The sequence below is a fragment of the Python bivittatus genome, unplaced genomic scaffold (genome assembly GCF_059951505.1).
Source record: "Python bivittatus isolate LINGU-HERP-01145 unplaced genomic scaffold, Pbiv_v1 ctg000850_np1212, whole genome shotgun sequence".
Taxonomy (NCBI): Eukaryota; Metazoa; Chordata; class Lepidosauria; order Squamata; family Pythonidae; genus Python; species Python bivittatus.
The window spans coordinates 63012959-63032699 of record NW_028277112.1 but is presented as its reverse complement, the minus strand read 5'-3'; the positions used below and the strand labels follow the sequence as shown (position 1 = coordinate 63032699).

Genomic DNA, 19741 nt, shown 5'->3' with positions numbered 1-19741 from the left:
CTCCATGGACATAACATTCCAGGAGAAAGCAGTAGCACTTCCATACTGAAGTCAAGAAAACTACATGGATATGTCCATCAAGTCCTTAGGGAGCTGAACGTGGCTCAAAGGATCTTCATTATGATTTCATAACAAAGGCTCCTTCTGTGCAAATAAGAAAAGGAAAGAGTCTATTTTAAAAGGACATAGTTTATATTGATTCACACATCATAAGCTGTGGTTTGCTGAATAAGCCACTATACACTATAAGCTACAACCTAAAAACTATAGTATGCCAACAAACCATTATTTTTTAAAAAATAAAAATGACAGCTTAGTACAATAGGTAAAGCCAGTGTAGTGTATTTTTGAGTCAATCTAGATTCATATAATAGGATGACTCAAAGCAACCAGTCTAGACAAAAAAGTTTAATTGGAGATATTTAGCTTATGCCTTTAACGATTAGTTCTTTTTATGAAAAAATAGATATTACTCTAATATCTCATTCCATTGAGTGAAAATATGACTGCGTACAAGCCCTTTTTCCCTGTAAAGCTTAGTTGTTCTTCTGTTCTAATTATTAAAGCTATTTTCATTCTAGCTGGGTTTGTTATACCACATTATTAACACTCACCAGCAGGACTGTGATGCAGCACTTTCCTCATGTGGCATGTCTTTTTTCACCACCACGTGTCTACAACATACCTAATTTTAAAGAGCTGGCCTAATATAGTGGCTGCAGAGGAGGCCGAGTGGGGAAACAAGAAGCTCCCACTTTAGAAGCTATCCTTGATGTGAAATGAGGTGACCTCACCTAAACCATTCTGTCTCTGTAGCTCCTATCTGTAATATGAGAGAATTAATGGTACACTCCAAAGCAAGTTTATTCACAACATTATGTTCAGTAGAACATATACCTGGGTCAATGTTCTTAGAACTGCACTCTAAGGCTGTATAGTATTTTTCTGAAACTAAGCCCCACTAAGAGAGCTAGTTTTAGTAGTTAATGGTACTGGATTAGGAGCTGGGAGACTGTGCAATCTAGTCTTGCCTTAGGCTTGAAAGCCAGCTGGGTGACTTTGGGCCTGTCCCTCTCTCTTAGCCTAAGGAAGAAGGTATTGGCAAACCACTTCTTCAAACGTTGTAGTCCTCAGGAGTCAGAAAGGACTTGATGGACTGTAACAACAACAAGTCCCACTATATTCAGTGGGGCTTTCTTCTAAGTCAGTGTTTCTTAAAGTATGGTCCTAGGACCCTTGGGGGTCCTTCAACGCCCTCTCAGGGGGCTGCAAAATCAAAATTATTTGCAGGCCTATGTTGAAAAATAAGATACTAAAATTCCATCAAACAATCGTGTTCTCATGTGGTAGCAGCAGCAAATGCATCCCTTTTAATACAGTAAATATCGATAAATATAACCCATACAAACAAAAGCTCGTTGGGGGTCCCCCATAATTTTTTAAAGGGAAGGGATCCTGAGAGAAATATGTTTAAGAAACACCGTTCTATCCCTATGATTATACAAATCCTGAAAGTGACTTTTCTTATAGATTGTCTGCACAGCATGCTAAGCTAGCAAGCTTGATGAACGAGTGTGTGTGCCCCCATCCCCGAATGCACTGCTAACTTTAACTATGGTTTGGAGGCTTCCCATGTAATTCAGGACAGAACAGCTGCCATTTGCCACTATTGTTGAGTTTGGGTTTGGAAGGTCATCTTGCAAACGTTTGGATTTAGTGTATTGTAGACACATACTGAACCCAATCATTACAGGCTGGGACAAATAGAAAAAAATAGCCCCCCCCCCCAATATTCTTTTCTTATGGATCCATCTTCAGAGCTACGTACCTAGATGTAGCTTTCACTAAATCATGATTTACTCAATCCAATTTCTGTGTCCATATGACATACTGAACCAAAATTAACTACGTGGATTGGGTTTGCACCAAACACTTAAAATGTGATTGGCTACTTTGGGGTTGTGGGACACCATGTGTTGTATAAACATAGTCAAAATGCAATTCACTTGTGGGGGCTTCTAATAGAAACAAAAATTCAAGCAATCTGATGAGGAAACTTCAATATCAAGGATGGATTGAGGCAGAGTTATTTGTATATTAATTCCATGAAGCTTCACCTCTTGGACCCCCTGTACTTTTAAGAGGTGAACTTTTATCTTTTAGGTAAATTTTAATTTGTGCTAATATACTCATATTATTTCAACTCAACAGAAAAATGACAAGCCTTCCAGATTTCCAAGTCATCATGAATATCTGAGGCACTTAAAAATGTGGACATTTTTTGCCTTTTGATTTAGCCCAATATACATTTTGCCCTGTGGATTTGAGATTTCTCAGCTTTGCTTCCTGAATGTTTATATAGATTATTTTGAAGTTTCTACTCTCGTTACCTCATACTCTTGCTATTCCACTAGCATTGCTGTCTGAGGATTATCAGAGTTGGAGGCAAACATACATAGAGGATACCCATTTGGGAAAAATAGTTTTCGGCAAACTGGAAGATGGAGGAGCTATCTTGGAAGACATTCCTCTTCTCTGAGGGGGTTCCCATATCAGAGCAAGTCATAATAAAGTTCATTTGGTTTTGGCTTACCATGTTGTGTGAACCCAATTGCTATGGTCCTGTATTGGGCAAGTCTAGCCACCTGCAGTTTATCCAGGAAATGTAGGAGGGAATACCCCTGACATTTGGGTGTGAGCAATTTTCTTAACATACTTTTTTTAATTAAAAGGTCTAACTCATCAACTAAGAATTCTTTCTAACCAAACGATGGCCCTAAAATGGTACTACTGGCTGTATTCACATATGCTCAGCTATAAATCATGATTTACAAACCCCAGTGCTTAGGTTCAACCACAGCAAGCCAGAAAACAAGCCACATTAGGAATAACCATACTGTGTGAATACAGCTAATGACGGTCTGATCTTGTTTTCTGGGCATTTAGTTTTTTTCTGAGAGCTTCTCTTGAAAGAGGGGGAATTCAGTGCAGTGAGTAGATCTGGCCCAAGGGTTTGGTTGTTGATCTAAAATGAAAGAGGGAACAGTGACTTCAAAGCAGGCTGTCGAAGGGGAGGCAGAAGCCCCATTTCTTGAGCAATTTATTTATCTTACAGCTTCACCAGTTTGCTTTTCTGTGAAACAGGTATTTGGTGACTGACTCCAGGCTATCACAGGACTCACTCTGTGAATGAGCAAGCTGCCCCCTCCCCAAACTTTCTGGCAGTTGGCTACCCCCTTATTTTACAGAGTCTTTCTTCCTAGGATCTGATTCACACTGATTCACAGGCCAGAGTCTGCTTAACCTTCCTTTATGGAATAAACCACATTCAGACAACAGGCTAAGCCAAAACCATGCTATCTTATAGCTTTGTGTACTGTAATTATAAACCTAGTGACTCCACCTGGCAATTTAGGGTAAAAACCATCCAAACCGTGCAACAGCTGCAGGGCCTCAGCCAGTGATGGCAAACCTCTGACATGCTTGTCAAAGGTGACACGCCAGCATTCACCAACACCTGACAACTATTTTCCCTGTTTGAGTTATCAAAGAAACTGAGTTTGCTTTACTCATTTCATTTCAGTAATTATTTGACCTTTCTTTACATAATACATAGCACCACACATGATTGGACTTTATTTTTTTTAAATAAATGAATATGTAAAGAAGTATGTCTCTTTTGTTGTGGAGTGTGTGTGTGTGTGTGACACATGCCAGCAGAGTCAAGTTAGGCATTTTCCGAATTTTTGACACACGGAGCCCAAAAGGTTCGCCATCGCTGGCCTAAGCCACGATCCATTGGCGAGAAGGGGGCTGTGTCTAGGAGGGAGGAGGGTTAACTCATCAGCGGGGCATCCGACCTGTTGCGCTGCCACCGCCCTGAGGATCCTGCGCGGGGTTGTCGCCGTGTGGCATGTCTTGCAACAACGACGCGGAAAATCCAGCAGGAGGCCAACTGGGCCCGGGGCGGAGGTCAGAGCGGGGAAAGGAGGAGGGCTTCTCCGGGCGGCGGCGGGAGAGTTTAGGGTTAGGCACCTCCTGCGGCCACCCCCCGCGAGCGTGTGACTCGCTGCCTCCATCCCGAAGCCGCAGAGCCTCCGCCGCTCGGCTCTCGGAGCAACTTTGCCCGGGGAAGGCGAGAGCCTAGCGGCGGGATCGGGCGGGGACGGAGCCCCCTCCCCCCGCGGCATGGCGTGTCCTCCTCCTCCTCCTCGCAACCTGGGACAGAGACCCTTTAAGAGGTGGGGGCAGCGCCTGGAAGGCTTGGCCAGGGGATGATTTCAGGAGCGGGCCGCTAGGACAGCCGCCTTAGACGCCCTAAGAAGAAGAGCGCACTTCGATCCGGGGGGGAAACACGGACCACCAAAGCCCACCGCCCAACTGTTAGTACTTTGGCCGAGTGAATGAGATTTCCACCCCCTCTTCCTTCTCCTCCGTGTCTCTCCCCCCACCCATCCGTGCCCCGGGCGTGGAGCAAAGTAGGATGGTGGTGCACAACGCTGAGCTTCGCCTGCCGCTGACTTGCCTCCTGCTACTGCTGGCTGGAGCGAAGCAGAGCCGGGATCCTGCTGCTGCTACCGGCTGCGAGCTCCGCAGAAAAGTAAGTTCTCGCCCCGGGAGGGCGAGGTGCGGGCGGACTTTACCCGGCGCGGGACGGAGGGGGAGCCCGACCTCGTCCCGCAGAGCTGGGAGGCTTGGAAGGGGAGTTTGCCTTTCGGGAATCCGAGGGGGAGGGCGCGCGCCCTTCCCACTGTCCGTGCCTGTAAAGGAGGCTGAGGAGCTCCTGAGCTGTATTCATCCTGGCAGGCTTTTCCGCGTAGAGCGGTGGAAAGCCAAACGGCCGGGTAGGACTTTTGGTTTTGACCGAGTTTTGCGGACGAGGCGAGGGCAGGCTTGCACGAAGGCGTGCTGAAGCCGGACCTGGCACGTCCTGCGCGCAGGCGAGGCTTCCTCCCTTCAAGCCACAGTTGGTGGCAAATCCCCAGCGCGATCCTGTGCGTGCTTTATGAGTCAGTGCGAATAAATGGCGCGCTCTCATAGAGATGTCACCTTGGGACGTTGGAGGGGATCTGTCAGAAACGCTTTAGAAGTGCTTTGGTTCAGGAAAGCTTACGAGGGCAGTCAGCGCCTGGGCAGATAGATACGTGCTTACCAGGGAGTAAGTCTCTCCCCCCCCCCCCCGCCCTCAGCCCCAGCCCAGGACTTTTGACTAAACGTGCAGGATATCAGCATCTTTCCGCTCTAGGTGTGTTGAAAGCGGCAGGCGGGCCCCTGAGGTTTCTTTCTCGCAATTCCTGGGGAGGAAGCACAACGGGGTATAGGTGCGTGTGTGTGAATTAACTCCTTGAGTACGCTGGAGACCTCCAGTCTCCCCATGCAGAAGCTGATGGGAAACTACTTTTCCAGGCTCTGAGAGCCTGGAGATGGCATGGGTGGTGTTCTCTTCCTAAGAGAGGGGGCGGGGTGTAAATTAGCCCTTGATGGGATTTAGAGGGCCTTTAATGAGATCCAGCAGGGAGAGGAGATAAGGTTCAGCTGAGGTGCCTGCCTGCTGTTTGTTGGGTTCAGCCTCTTTTTAGTTTTGTTTACTTTTGACACTCCTTTGCATCCCCCTCCCTCCTCCACACTCTCCACATCTCACCAAGATTGGGGGGGGGGGGGGGAGGAGAGACAGGCGACTGAATGAACTTCATCAGCAGCAGCTTCCTTCTCTTGTCTGTTTTATCTCTTGGTCCTTCTAAAAGAAATATTTGTTAAATGGCTACATTTAAATCTGTTAAAGCCTTCCTTCCTTCCCCCCCTTCCTTTCCCTCTCAGAAGTCTACCTGCTGATTTCTGGGGCATCTGAACTAGCTAAATAAAATTACTTTTACTTGTCACATTTTTCTTAGAGACACCTCCCCCTCCTCACCCAGAGTTCAAGTCAAAGCTCCCTCTTTACAGAAAATTGCAAAGAGCAAGTTGATCTTTGGATGACCTCGGTAATTCCTAGAAATACTAATTCAGCCCTAAAATATTACATTGGGGTGAAATTATTTTTTAAACTAAATAGTGTGCATCCTAATCCTGGTTGTACATGTGCTGTTGTACCCTGGGGAGTGATGTTGTACCCAGGGGCTTACACCCAAGGATGTGTACATAAGGTTGCAGCTATAGTTGTGAACTAAAAACTATTGAAGTGGCCCTTTCTTCTGAACAAGCCTGTGTAGGATGGAGTTGTTGGTCTGACATTAAGGCATGACCAGTCTGACTCTGAAACTTGTATTATCTTTTTCCTTGCCCAACAAATGCTCAAAAACTCTGCTTGAGAACTCTGGGGCAGTTCTGAACTAGAGTTGCAGGGGAAAGTAGATTTGAACCCTAGAGTCATATGCATGGATTGCATCAGGAAGTGTATGGGTCCAGGAAAACACCCACTGCGTTAGGCTGTATGCTAATATCAGAGAATTCCCATTTGTTTCTTAAAATAATCTAACAAGAATGGCTACAAAGCCCGTATTTACCTCATTTAAGTAAGTTCCATCTAGTTTAGGAAGCAACGTATATACAGAATTGTGGGCCTTGATAATAGCAGTAAAGAATGAAATTGAAGAAAAAGACTGTTAAAGCAATCCAGGCACACAGTTAGAATAGGGCAGAGTCCAGAAAGCAACTTTTCAAATTGTTTTAATCCTGAGTACATTCCTTGAAAGCAAGTCAGTTTTAATTTAGTGTCATGCAGTGCACTGGGGAATCAGTTTGGTAGAGTGACATTAGAGTGGTATGTTGTGATGGTTGAACAAGAATAAAAAATGCAGTTTATCAGCAGACTAAAAAAATCCTAAAAACCCAGCAAGAGTTAGTCAGAAATCAGTTTTATCTTATATAGCGTTATTCAGAAGTAAATCCTGCTAAATTGAATGGGCTTTACTCCCAAGGAAGCATGTACAGCATTGCAGCTGGGTTCAAATCAGTTGAGTTTATGCTAGTCCAAAATTATTCCTTTGCTTTTAATGGTATTTAGCTGCTATTAAATCTGACTTGATTTTGGTTCAGTTCTAAGCAATACTGAAAATACTGTTGGGAAATTATGGTGCTATCCAAAATAATGAATGCTTCAGAGAGATTCATGCAGTGCTTTCCTGATGATCTCATTGTACAAATTGGTTTGTATGAGTAAATTTCAGCTAATCGGATTCCAGTGAGTTTAAGATTTTTGAAAACATATTGAATTGGCTCTAGAAACTAACTGACAGACATTGCATTCAATAAAGCAGGAGCATAATATGATCATTGACATGAGCCTACCCACAGGCTTGTTGCTGTGCTCTTTATCATTTGGAGTTTCTGCCTATATAGGATGTTATAGCAATCTAATCTGGAGATTGCTGCATTATAAATAACTGTAGCAAGATCATTGTTCTCTAGAAAAGACATAATTGTTGAATCCTTTGAAGGTACTTATCCAGAAATAATACAGGAGGAAAGACAACCACTTACAGGATCTCAAAGGCTGATGGCTGGTGGCTTTGGAGACCAAGAAAACCCCACAGTACACGTATTGAGAGTTGCCTTCCAGAAACAGTTGGAACCATCAGAAAGGTTGCCTTCAAGTTATTTAGAAGAAAACCATGGCTGACAGTATCAAACCAGCAGAGAAGTACTCTCCACTGTTTAACTCCCAGTGTAAATAACCCCACCAGAATGATCAAAGCTATGTCTAGCCCTAAACCAGGCTAAAAATCTGATTTTAAAGGATCCAGATCACAGGTGGGTAACACCTGGGCTGTTAACCACACTTTTGTAGCCACTGATTAATTGCTGGCCCACATTCTCTGGATGATATACTGTCTGAGAAATTGGGTGATAAATAAGGAAAGTCTTAGTTTGGATTTTACATCTTCTGTCATATCCCTAGTTGGCCTTAGGCAAGCCACATGGCAGCAACAGGAAGGAGACAGATGCTACTACTGGATTTATTACATACAGCAGTAAAAGGTTAGCTGGCACTTGTGACAAAATATAGGGTAGGGGGGATATTACTTTCTATATCCAAGGAATTGGCATATTTGGGCATACCACATGTGCCTCTAATGCTGTGCTCCCCAGTGAGCCCAAAGGCTTGTAATAAATGTTCAAACATCATGGATTGGTTGGACTCAAAGCAGATGCTGGCTAATATCAGTTGACAAGTCTTTGCTGTGCTGCACTAGTCCTTCAAATATAGGCAAATCTTAAAAAAGATGAGCTTCTCTCACTGTATTGTCCCATCTGTCACTTACTTGGCTTCCAAAATACCCTCACTAGTTCTAATAATGAGAGACATAATACATTCAACCAGGTTCTGTACTGCAGGGCACATCTCATGGAGAATTGTGCATCCATTTCTTCAAAAGGGATGGAAGCCGCTGGAAGATGATTAGACAGAATATACTGAAATGACAGATGTGACGTGATGCTATCTGAGAGAATTTTGAACCTCTGGATCATGAGGAAGTAGACAGAGTTCTCTGCAATTTTAACTCTATCACTTGTGATTTGGACCCCTGCCCACCTGGGTAATTAAAGTGATGAAGGAGGAGACCAGTAGTTTAATCTGTGCCTCTTTGAAGGAGGGGGAAATGCCAGAAGTTCTTAAAGAGGGATTGACTTGCCCAGACTTGGATCCAACAAAATTGGGTAGCTTCCTTTTGGGGGAAGGTTATTGAGAAAGTAATGGGGCTGCAGCTGCAGAAAGCTATGAAGGATATAGATTATCTGAACTTTTGGCAATCTAAGTTCAAATCTGGGCATGAAACAGAAACCAAATTCGTCATTGTCATAGATGATGGTGCTTGAATAGAGATGGTGTGACCATTCTTGTCTTTCTAGAACTTTCAGCAGCTTTCAATACTGTTGACCATGATATCTTTCTGGGCCTTGTGAGAAGGTTGGGAGTTGGAGGCACAGCATTTTGCAGGTTCCTACCTGAGCAGACAGATCCAGAGGGTGGTGTGATAGTAGGGGAGAAGTCAAACCCAAGGGCACTTTATATGAAGTGCCTCAGTATTCAGTCCTTTCCCCTATCCTATTCAACATCTACATGAAACTGCTGAAAGGTCATCCACCAGTTCAGGATGAAATGTCATCAATGTGCAGATACTCAGTTATATATCTCCACCCTCTCTGAGTCTACTGGGACATGTGGTAGAAGTCATGATCCAGGGTCTGGAGGATGCCAGAGTTTGGATGGGGAAAAACAGGCTTAGACTCAACCCAAAGAAGACAGAGTGGCTGTTGATTCAGTTGCCAGTTGATTCCAGGATTGCATCATTTCTGGTTCTTGATGGGGTTGTACTCTTCCAGAAAGAGGGGACTTGGATTCTTGGGGTCCTCCTGGACTCATGGCTCCTGTTAAAGAGCAGATGAAGTCTATGGTCAGAAGGGCGTTTGCAGAACTTTGACTGGTCCACCAGCTGTGGCCTTACCTGGAATAGGATGCACTGAAGACAGTCTTTCATGCCTTTGTTGTCTCTTGATTAGCTTATTGTAATTCACTCTATGTGGTTCTGTCTTTGAAGACCACCCAGAAACTTTAAGTAAGAGAAATATCTGATTTTGCTTGGTTAGCATTTTATTGTGCCTTGTTTATCACAAGGAAGTTCTAAACTTATACCTAGATTTGCTTTGGAAATGTCTCAGCCCAAATATGTTGGTAACTTTATTTCATGGAAGACTTGAATGGTCTTTGAATGAAAGACCAGACCTTTCCAGATCTCTGAATCAGCTTGTTAAGTTCATTGATTGTGGGTGTTTCTCTATAGATACAAATGGAAGGTAGGTTAAAAGATACCCTTTTGTATACCTGTTACTTGAGGCTGGTTATAGTGTATAATATCTAGAAAAAATGTCCAGACTACTTGCTTTTTTGACAAGAAAAGAATGCTATTGTCCTAGATTCAGTTATGGGAAAAAGCTAGTCAGTGTGTATTCAGATGGGAAGTGAAAAGCCTGTGTCGGCATCGTTATGTGGTGAATCTGATGTTCTCTTGCCATCCTTGTACAATCTGAATTCCACCTCCAAAGCTGTTTAGTTTCATCCTCCCCATTGTGATTGCACCTATCAATGCTGATCTGGAAAAGTAAAAGGGAGTCTAGTAATCTGATCAAGACCGCTGATCTTCTAAAAATCTACTCCCACTGATCTTGGGTCAAAGGTAGCCTGCTGTCATGAAATAACAGTAAGTGTATAGCCAGGAATGATTGGCCATGTATTCTATTAAGGTGCCCAACTTTGGACCATTGGGACTTTTCATACTTGATCTGACTTGAACCATCTGGAGTTAATAGTTATGGGACCATGCTCTTATGTTATACCCTTTTTGATGATTACTCTTCGTGATGGTGCCTACATTACACTTTTATCTGATTTCCCATTTCTCCTAGGTTGAAAGAAGGTGAGAATGAAAGCTGCTTGGCAAAAATGTTCCTTTTCCAAGAGTAGTTATGGCACAGATGGGGAAAGAGGCAACCTTATCTATGGCCTCTTTAGCTGACTCGTTATCCTTAAGTGCCTAGGTGAACTCCTAAAGTACCATGCCCATAAAAAGCCGGGTTCTGAAGAGCTAGACATAAAATATCTCATTTTTGAAATCACTCTCAGCAGTTTCTATTCCTGATCCTTTATTTTTATCATTTGCATGGTACTTCTGAGAAGAGCAGGTTTGCCTTGTAATGAGAAAAGCTTCTCTATCCTTTTACATGCTAATGTATTTCTTGATCTATTCTATTTCCAAACATGGAATGATTTCTTTTATGTCATAGCTGTTATTTAAAATGAACAAGTTAGAACATATTTCATAGTCCCATTTTTTCCCCAAATATTCAAAAAAGGCCTATTTTTTCCAGACTTCCACAACTCTGACCTTATCTAAGTTTTGTTACCATGTGGGATGTTCAGATGTTAGCTTCCTATTTTCAGCATGGTAATATATGAAAGCTTTAATCTAAGGGTTATTGTTGAAATAATCCTAAAGAGCTGAACAGCACATTATATACATACTAACTAATGAAATTAAAACTTGTATTCAGTGTTTTCAGCATAGGTCCCTGAACTGTGCGCATGAACACTATCCATTCATTCAAACATCGAGCTTCCATAAATTGAGTGTGTGATTCTTGCTTTGCACCATGCTAGCAGTCTCACTTCTACACTTCACTTTGCCAGATGGATTCATATTGTATTACAGAAGCCAGATTGTCAAACGAAGATCAGTTATCAGCAGGAAGAAGCAAGTTCCATGCTGGCTTCAATCAATCAATCAATCAATCAATCAATCAATCAATCAATCTCTCTTTCTCTCTTTGCCAGTTAATGAGACTTGAGACTGCTTAGCTTTGGACTGGATGTTCCCTTACTTTTGAGTGTTTGTGCAGTGAAGGCACTGTTTCATTGTGTTGAGTTTGTATTTCGAAAACCCATTTTTTCCTATGACTAATTGGATTTGTTTCAGTTTTAGTATTAGTACTTTTTTCAGCCAGGAAGATAGATACACCTGCTTAACTTTCCCACTGTAAAGAATGGGTCTGAGAAGTGCTTAATTTCCCCAGGACGGTGTCCACGTCTTGGAGAGAACAGTTGGTAGTGAGGTCTTGGTTTGAAACCCGGTTTCATTTCTGTTATGGCAAAGGCAGTGGTACTCTGAGTGATAACCAGGAGATTAAATATGTTAATAGAGGCTCATTACATCTTTATTACTTAGCCATTAAAATGTGTGACCTCTTGTAGCTTTTTTTAAGGTTAATTTTCTTCCTCCCAGTTATCATAATAATAGGAAGAGAATTACTCAACAAGTTCATTCACCCTGCTTAATAATATGAAGAGCTTAGTTGTAAATGCAGTTTATAGTTGCTTGTTATTTACAACTAGACAACCCATGACCTGTTGGATCATCCTTTCAGAGATATTTCCTTACCTAAACAGAGAAACAGAATGACCAAGGGCAAAAAAGCAGTGGGAGTGTGAGCGACTTACAACTTGCTGCCAGCTTTCCCATTGACTTTGCTAGTGGAAAGCTGTCAGAAATCTCCCTCCCTTTCTTTTCCTTTCTTTCCGCCCTCCCCTCCTCTCCCTCCCTCCTATAATAAAGGCTTGCGCTGTTTGCCCTCCCCTCGCGGCCCTCAGGAGAGCCCCGGTGAATTTGCTACCTCTCCCCTCCCCCTCCTCAACTGACCAGCAGAACTGCCTGCCACTTTGCTGGGGGGAGGTGCCGCGGACTGTGAGGAAAACACCCCCACTCCCCATTCTAGAGTATCCCCAAGGGCCCCCTCCCTCGAGGGAGGAACAGGGCTCACCCATCGACTACTGGCACCCCCCAGCCAGCCCTACCTTGCCAGCAGGCATCTGAGTTGCTCCCTTGTCCTTCCTTCACTGCCAACTGCCATTAAGAGATTTCAGATTTCTGCCTCGTTTCCAAAGCAGCCAATCACTTGCCTATCGGGTCTTGCTGCCAGCTGTTTGGGCGCAGGGGACAGAGAGAGACAGGAAAGAGGAATATGCCCATGACGTTCACATGAACTGGGCTGACTGCTGCAGTGCAGTGCTGAAGCGGCCACAAATTTCCTAAATTCAATCCCACAGGAGTAACGGGTCCCAGAATTTGGACACATTCTGTAAGTTAGCCCATTTGAGGTGCCTTGGTTCAAAAATTGTTGCCCTATGACACACCATTTTGCCCAATTGAAGGTTATAGACATGAGAGTTTTATAGTATATAGTAGTATATAGATTTTTGCTTGTCCTTCCTGAATATGATTCCTTGTCCATTCTGTCTTATCCTTATTAAAACCTTGTGAATAATGGGGTTCAACACTGAGAGTGTATGGCCAAGTTCTCATACAGTACTAAACCATAGCATGATTTTTTAGCTTTTGCTTAACGAGGTGTCATGTATGTCAACCATAGTTTAGGTTTAGTATGTTTGAACCCAACCCATTGTGGTTTCTACAATCCATGAACCTAATTTCTGTGTGATATCAACGAGCGAAGTATTATTTCAGTTAGCAACTGTTAACCTAAGATTTCAGAAGTCCTCACCAACATGGTACCATCCTAGAGTGTTTGTCAACAATTCCCATCATCCTGCAGTCATCACTGTCCAGGTTGGAGAAGACTGCACTACACCACACTGACTCCCCAGTTTTCTACCTATTCTTTCTTTTCTACTGTCAAAATATAAGCTCTTAGGATAAGGACCTAACTATTTATTCCACTGTTTAATGGTCTTTCCATCTAGTTTGTGGCAGATTAACCTTGCCACTTACTGATGATAATCTTCAAAAGCTATATAATATATTTCCCTGTGCAAAGATTCTGTTTTTACAGCTGCTGTAAATTGTAACAAGTTGAAGCTACGGTCAAAATGAATTTTAAAGAAAGATCTTCCTCAAAAATGGGACTATGTTTCTTAACTGTACTTCTTAAAAGAACAGTTGATCTCAAATGATTTAAGTTGTTGGAAGAGGTCTTGAATTAAAAAATTAATTTTATTCTGTATGATATACTTTTCTCTCCTGAGAAAATGACCCTTGATTAATCAACTTCTTAGAAACATGAAGTTGGAAGGGGCCATTGAGGCCTCTGAGTCCAAAGTCCTGCTCAGAACACATTCGATAGAGGGGAGCCAACTGTTAGTTGAGCTTAATGTTTCCAGAGTCCTGATGTTCACAGAAGTCTTACATCTGGGTTGGACATTCAATAGACTTAACACAGACACCCAAATGTTAAGGTGAGATCAAAGGAAAATGAAATGTGGCACTCTGAAGGCAGCCTATGTGGTTGCTTCCTGCTTTCTGAACCTTATATTTTGGAATGCTTATGGTTTTAGTTCACGGATGATAAGTGAACTCTAAGCCACGGAAAGGAACTTTCAAGGAGGTATGCAGGAGTGTAGCAGGTCAATTTATGGAGGAGTACTGCAAGGCAGGTAATTTTAGATCCAAGACATGGCCGAGGGTGGGGGGCCTTAGACAGCTGTATACATTACTTAATTGGGACCCACAGCTTTATAGGGAAGCACATAATTAAGACTGAACTGTCCTCCAATTCAGCTAGCCATCTCTGATTATGACTGAAACTCTGATATGTAGCTTTGTATTTTAAACTCAAAGCATAGAACCACCACTGTTACAGGAATAACATGGAATCTGCTTCTATGGCAATAGAGTTATTTTTTTTCCTGGAGATAAGAAACACCATTTTGCTTTAGAAAATGTTGTAAGATAAAAATAGTCACATGCACATTTTTTTCAGCACTCATGGCTAGCAACTTACTCCCAAATATAACATTTATTAAAAATAATAGAAAGATGCTGCAACACTTAATGTCAGGCCAGATACACTTAGCTGTCCTGACTGCTGATGTTTGGCCTCTTGGATATGCCCTCTTTCATCTTCTACTCTCCAGATGTGACCCCAGTTTTTAACCACAGAATTGAGGTGTGGTTGCACTGTTACTACCTGTTTCAAAATGAAGAATGCATGCATGTGGAACTATATGAATGGGGGGTGGTTGTGGAAAGGGCCCTTCTTTCTTCCGTTGTGAGAGAAGCATACTTTTAGGTGCCACGTATTAAGGCTGTACAAAAACATTCTGAGGGCTTGGCAAAGTACCTCCACATCTTCTGCTTGAAGTATGGAAATTTGAAAGCACCATGTCCTTCCATAGTCAGTTGTACCTCCCCACCTCACCTGACCTTTGCTTCTTTGGGGACAGTATCCTGGTGACTGCACCTGCGCTACACAGGTATGCCTGGAGAATCTCTGGAAACTCTAAAAATTGCACACAAGTCTTGGAGAGATGTAGCACTTCAGTGCTTTAGGCAACATGGTTGGGAGGTGCTTGATGAGATCCTCCAAATGGCTTTGCATAATACTTTATAATGCTGCCACCTAAAAAGTATTGTAGCACTGTTCCATATGGCTTTATGGAATATTTGATTGCAGGCAAAGAATGGGCATTATCAGGGCCAACATTTGAGAAGAATATTGAAGCAGTTTGCCCTTGTTGCTCCCAGAGTCAACCAGCTGGCTCAGTTAGTCTATAGCTCTAGGTTTTCTTGTAAGACTTCCAGGAAACCAGCAATTTTATACTTCTGTAGTTAGTTAAAGTTCTGCTCTATACTGAGGTAGCACAATTCATTGCTGTGCTATTTATTAACAGTATTTTATTTTTGTTGTTTTACTTTCTTTTTTTTTTTAAAGATGCTTATAGTACCTTCTAAAATGTTCTACAGCTTTTACCTTTGGTTATTGGACAGATTAATAATAAACTGCCTTGGAGTCAGTTTTGATTCTTGGCGACTGCCTGGACAAGTCCCTGCAGTTTTCTTGGCCAGATTTTTGGAAGTGGTTTGCCCTTGCCTCCTTCCTAGGGCTGAGAGTGACTAGCCCAGAGTCAACCAGCTGGTTCTGCACCTAAGGCAGGACTAGAACTCATGGTCTCCCAATTTCTAGCCTGGTGTCTTAAGTGCTACACCAAACTGGTTTTCTTTGAACAAAATAGAAGTACAGGTAGTCCTCATTCAGCGACCACAATTGGGACTGGCAAATTGATTGTTAAGCAAAGCAGTCACTAAGTGAAACTGTGACTCTGCTTATGATCTTATTTCAGCTTTCCTTTGCTTTACAGACCTGTGAAGGTTGTAAATGTGAGGATTGATTGTAAAGTTACTTTTTCATCACCGTTGTAACTGTGAACAGTCACTAAATGGGGCAGTCACTAACCGAGGACTACCTCTATAATAAATAATTTAAATTCATAGCAGAAGTAATCCAAGATAACATAGTTGTTTTCCACATTGGGCCACTCTTAATGACAGCGATGTGGAAAACGACAGAGATGCAATCTTTCTGCTGTGTCTGAAGTTGACCTGGGTAAATGGAATCTAAGTGTTTTAATAAGATAGACAACGCTGATGAATGTTCCTTTTTATTGTTGCCCTAGCGGTCCCTATTAAATAATTGTCAAATAGCTTTGAAGATGAAAACAATGTCGGATTTTAGTGTGTAATTTTTAAAAAATGGCATTTTCAAATCCAGACCATCTGGGAGAACATGTTGCTGCTTCGGAAATATTTCTGCTAAACTGCAATACAGCATTAAGGAAAGTAATAGGAAAGTGTTACTGGTGTGAATGGAATGCTGTTTCCTGTTTTGGATCTATAAATACAACCTCTTTCTTCCTGGAAAAGTAAGGCAGTAGCCATAGCTTGAATGAACTTAGTATCTATTTTAAATGTTTTAAAAATAAAAGTTATTAGATAGCTGGCCGCAAGATCCTTTGCTCATGGGAACAAACAGCTTTTCCTGCCGAAAGCATCATAGTCCACTTAGGCTCTAAGTACCTTAAGGAAAAGCTGTTCGTAGAACTCTCCATTCATTTCAGTAGAGCTTGTCTAGGAAATCTTATTCAGTTAGGTCCAGGATCATTTTCCTGGTTGAGTATCTAAGTATGTGATCATCATGAGTTTTTTGCACGATAGACTTTTGGGAGAGCATCTGAATGTATCAAGTATCATTACTGAGAGGGGTTGGGAGACAGACTCCCCCTCCTTGGATATGTTCAGCTGGAGGCTAGAAGCATTATTTGTCAGTCCTGCTTGAATGTATTTTTTATTTATTAGATTTTATTTGATGTCTCCTGACTTCAAACAACTCCGAATTTGGACTTCTGTACTGAGTGGGAGGTCGGACTCAGTGGCCTATATGTTCTGCTCAGTTCTATAGTTCTGTGATCCTAAATTTAAGACAGTCCCCCACCCAAAAGAAGATTTGACTAGAAAAAAATCTGAATTAAGACAAAAATCCTCTCTAATGCCCCATCTTCCCCACCTTGCCAAACCTAGTGTCAATTACAGCTGAAACCAATCCTGAAATCTCGTCCCCCCCCAAATGTGTGTATCCATGAAACCTTTGCATATAATTGGGCATATATATATGTGTGTGTATATATACCTGCCAGGCACTCTACAAAAAGGCAAGGTCACGATAATAATTCAAAAGTATTAAGTATATTAAAAATAATTAACATTCATTGACTGTAAAAGTACCTCATTAATAAAATGAACTAATTCACATCTACATACATTAATTGTACTCTCACTGACACAGAAACCACTGTCACACACAGAAATGTACAATAAGAATAAATGTGAGTCAAAAAGTTGAGATAGGCTGTAGCTTCTCTCATGTGGGCTCTGTGTGGCCAGTGGGCTTCCTGCTTGTCATGTATGGATGAGCATTACTCAACTGCAAACACATAGCGATAAGCTTTACATTCCTTGTAAACGGTTTCAGATTATTGGTACTTCTCATGTAACTGGGCTGTGTTTTGGAAATAACCATATTGGGCTGGGGAATCTGTGTCCAACTCCACAAAAGAGACTAGGCAAGCTGTCCCACCACCACCACCAGATCTGTCTAGGGGAAGTGAGAGAGGGCCTCGTGGATGCCTGTGGTCAGTCTCTAGGCCCATCTGCCACGAAGAAAAGTCAGCCTAGCTCCACTTCTGTTGAACTTCCATTAGCAGGGAAAGGTATTTTTATTCAGATGGACTTTTCAGCAATGGAGAAAACCAGGAAAGGGAGCTTGTGCTGTCAGTTTGGGAACAGGGGCATTCCTTGCCATAGCCACCTTCCCTGGGGATACTCATAATTCACCAGACCTGAGAGAAGGGAGAAGGATGGAATTTTAGATCTAGGACCTGATTCAGAAAGTGATGGCCGAGTTCTCACTGCCTGCCATTCTGTCGGCTCTATAAAGCTGCCACAGGCATGGAGGGGGTTAGGAAGGTCAATAGGCCTTTGTTTTAAATAAGCCTGATCTGTATGTGACAAAGATCTCCTGTAAGATCTACTTATGTTTTCCTGGGTTCTGGTTCTATAGCCTCTCTTTTGCCACAGGTTTCAGAGAAACTTACTGTGTGAGAAGAGCACTTTTTCAGGGCATAAACGGCTTTTTTCTTGTGCAGGATTGAGTCCTGGCAGCAAGCAGGAGTGACCTGCAAAGGGCTTTGTCTCATCTTGGGACCTTTATTATGTTAGGGGTGGAGAGTGGGTGGGCGTTAATCAAATTCTGAGTGGGCCTGGGGCAATGCCTTTTCATTCTAAAATGCCTTTTAGAAAGACTTGGGTCTGTCTGTGTGCTCTTTGTCACATACAGATCAGGCTTATTTAAAACAAAGGCCTATTGACCTTCCTAACCCCCTCCATGCCTGTGGCAGCTTTCAGGACTCACTGTTTGCTTTTAAGTGGGTAGGTGACACTTCTCGCCTCTTCGGACTCAGTTATCTTCATTCATCTTATCAACAAATAAAAGAGGCATCCTTCTTTCGCCCCCATACCCCACCCCAAATTGCTTTGCCTTTATCTATAGGCCGGGCTCGTATCAATCTCCTATGAGATTTTCAGAGTTATAAAATACATTTTATGGACGTTTGAAGGCTTTTTGCAGCATCCTGTTTCTTTTTGCTTATTGGGAGAAGTTGTGGCCTTGGCCTTTTTATAGGAGCATTTACAGAAGGGTTTATTATTGATGTATAATGTCAAAGTTTTTCTTTTTTTTTCTTTTCCTTTTACATATATACGTACCTATTGTACTGTTTTCTTTTGGGGATAAATAACATTGTGCAAAGCACAGAATAAGGTGTAGTAAGCAAAAGAGATTGGAGATACCAGATTAGAGGGAAAAAAAGCTTTCTAAATATGTGAATTTAAACAGCCTTTTAAAAATTGCTCTATGTAACATCAGTCCATTTTCCTCTAGCTGAAATCAGTAATTGTGCGATTCTGTTCATTTCTCAGTGTTTGTTCATTTTTCTATTTCAGCTGTATCAACACTTATGTAGCCTATTACTAGGAGAATCTAATATCTAATGAAGACAAGTTTTTGCTTTGTTTTGTTTTTTGGATTTTTCCCTGCCTTTCTGAATTTTTGCAAGAGAAATTTAGCCTCATTCAAGATTGGTATCCAATCTACAGCTTTCTCAGTAACTTTAATGACAGGCCGTGCGACTCATCCATCTCGCTTAATGATTAGTTGTTCCCCATGTTGTTTCCACACAAATAGCCTTGTTTATTTTGACTGCTGTGTTTCCTTTCCTTCAGCAAAGTGAGCTGAACTCCTTCCTGTGGACTATAAAGAGAGACCCGCCATCTTACTTTTTTGGTACCATTCATGTCCCGTATACCCGAGTCTGGGATTATGTCCCTGAGAATTCTAAGAAAGCCTTCCAGGAGAGCCATATTGTCTACTTCGAGCTGGACCTCACAGATCCCTACACAATCTCTGCTTTAACCAGTTGCCAGCTCCTGCCGCAGGGTGAGAACCTTCAGGATGTGCTCCCCAGAGACATCTACCGCCGTCTCAAGCGCCATTTGGAGTATGTCAAGCTCATGATGCCTTCCTGGATGACTCCGGATCAACGAGGCAAAGGGCTGTATGCTGACTATCTCTTCAATGCTATTGCAGGCAACTGGGAGAGGAAAAGGCCTGTTTGGGTCATGCTAATGGTGAATTCTCTGACTGAGGTGGACATCAAGTCACGTGGTGTGCCTGTCTTGGATCTGTATCTGGCACAGGAGGCTGAACGCCTCCAAAAGCAGACCGGGGCTGTGGAAAAAGTGGAGGAACAGTGCCATCCATTGAATGGTCTCAATTTTTCTCAGGTAAGGAAGCTCAGACTCTGTGTGTGTGTGTGTTTTGGTTAGACACATGAGATACTCAA

At 42.4% G+C, this 19741-nt stretch overlaps 1 protein-coding gene across 2 annotated transcripts in view; it reads left to right on the top strand.

Moving 5' to 3' along the window:
• Positions 1 to 4071: 4071 nt before the first annotated feature.
• TRABD2A (TraB domain containing 2A) overlaps positions 4072 to 19741 on the top strand; it is an 83708-nt gene continuing 68038 nt past the window's right edge. For both annotated transcript variants that reach the window (XM_088130072.1, XM_088130071.1), the window contains exons 1-2: positions 4072 to 4600; positions 19122 to 19682. In XM_088130072.1, the coding sequence (XP_087986198.1) occupies positions 4484 to 4600; positions 19122 to 19682 (678 nt within the window). In that variant the 5' untranslated portion in view covers positions 4072 to 4483. The remainder of the gene's footprint in view (positions 4601 to 19121; positions 19683 to 19741) is intronic.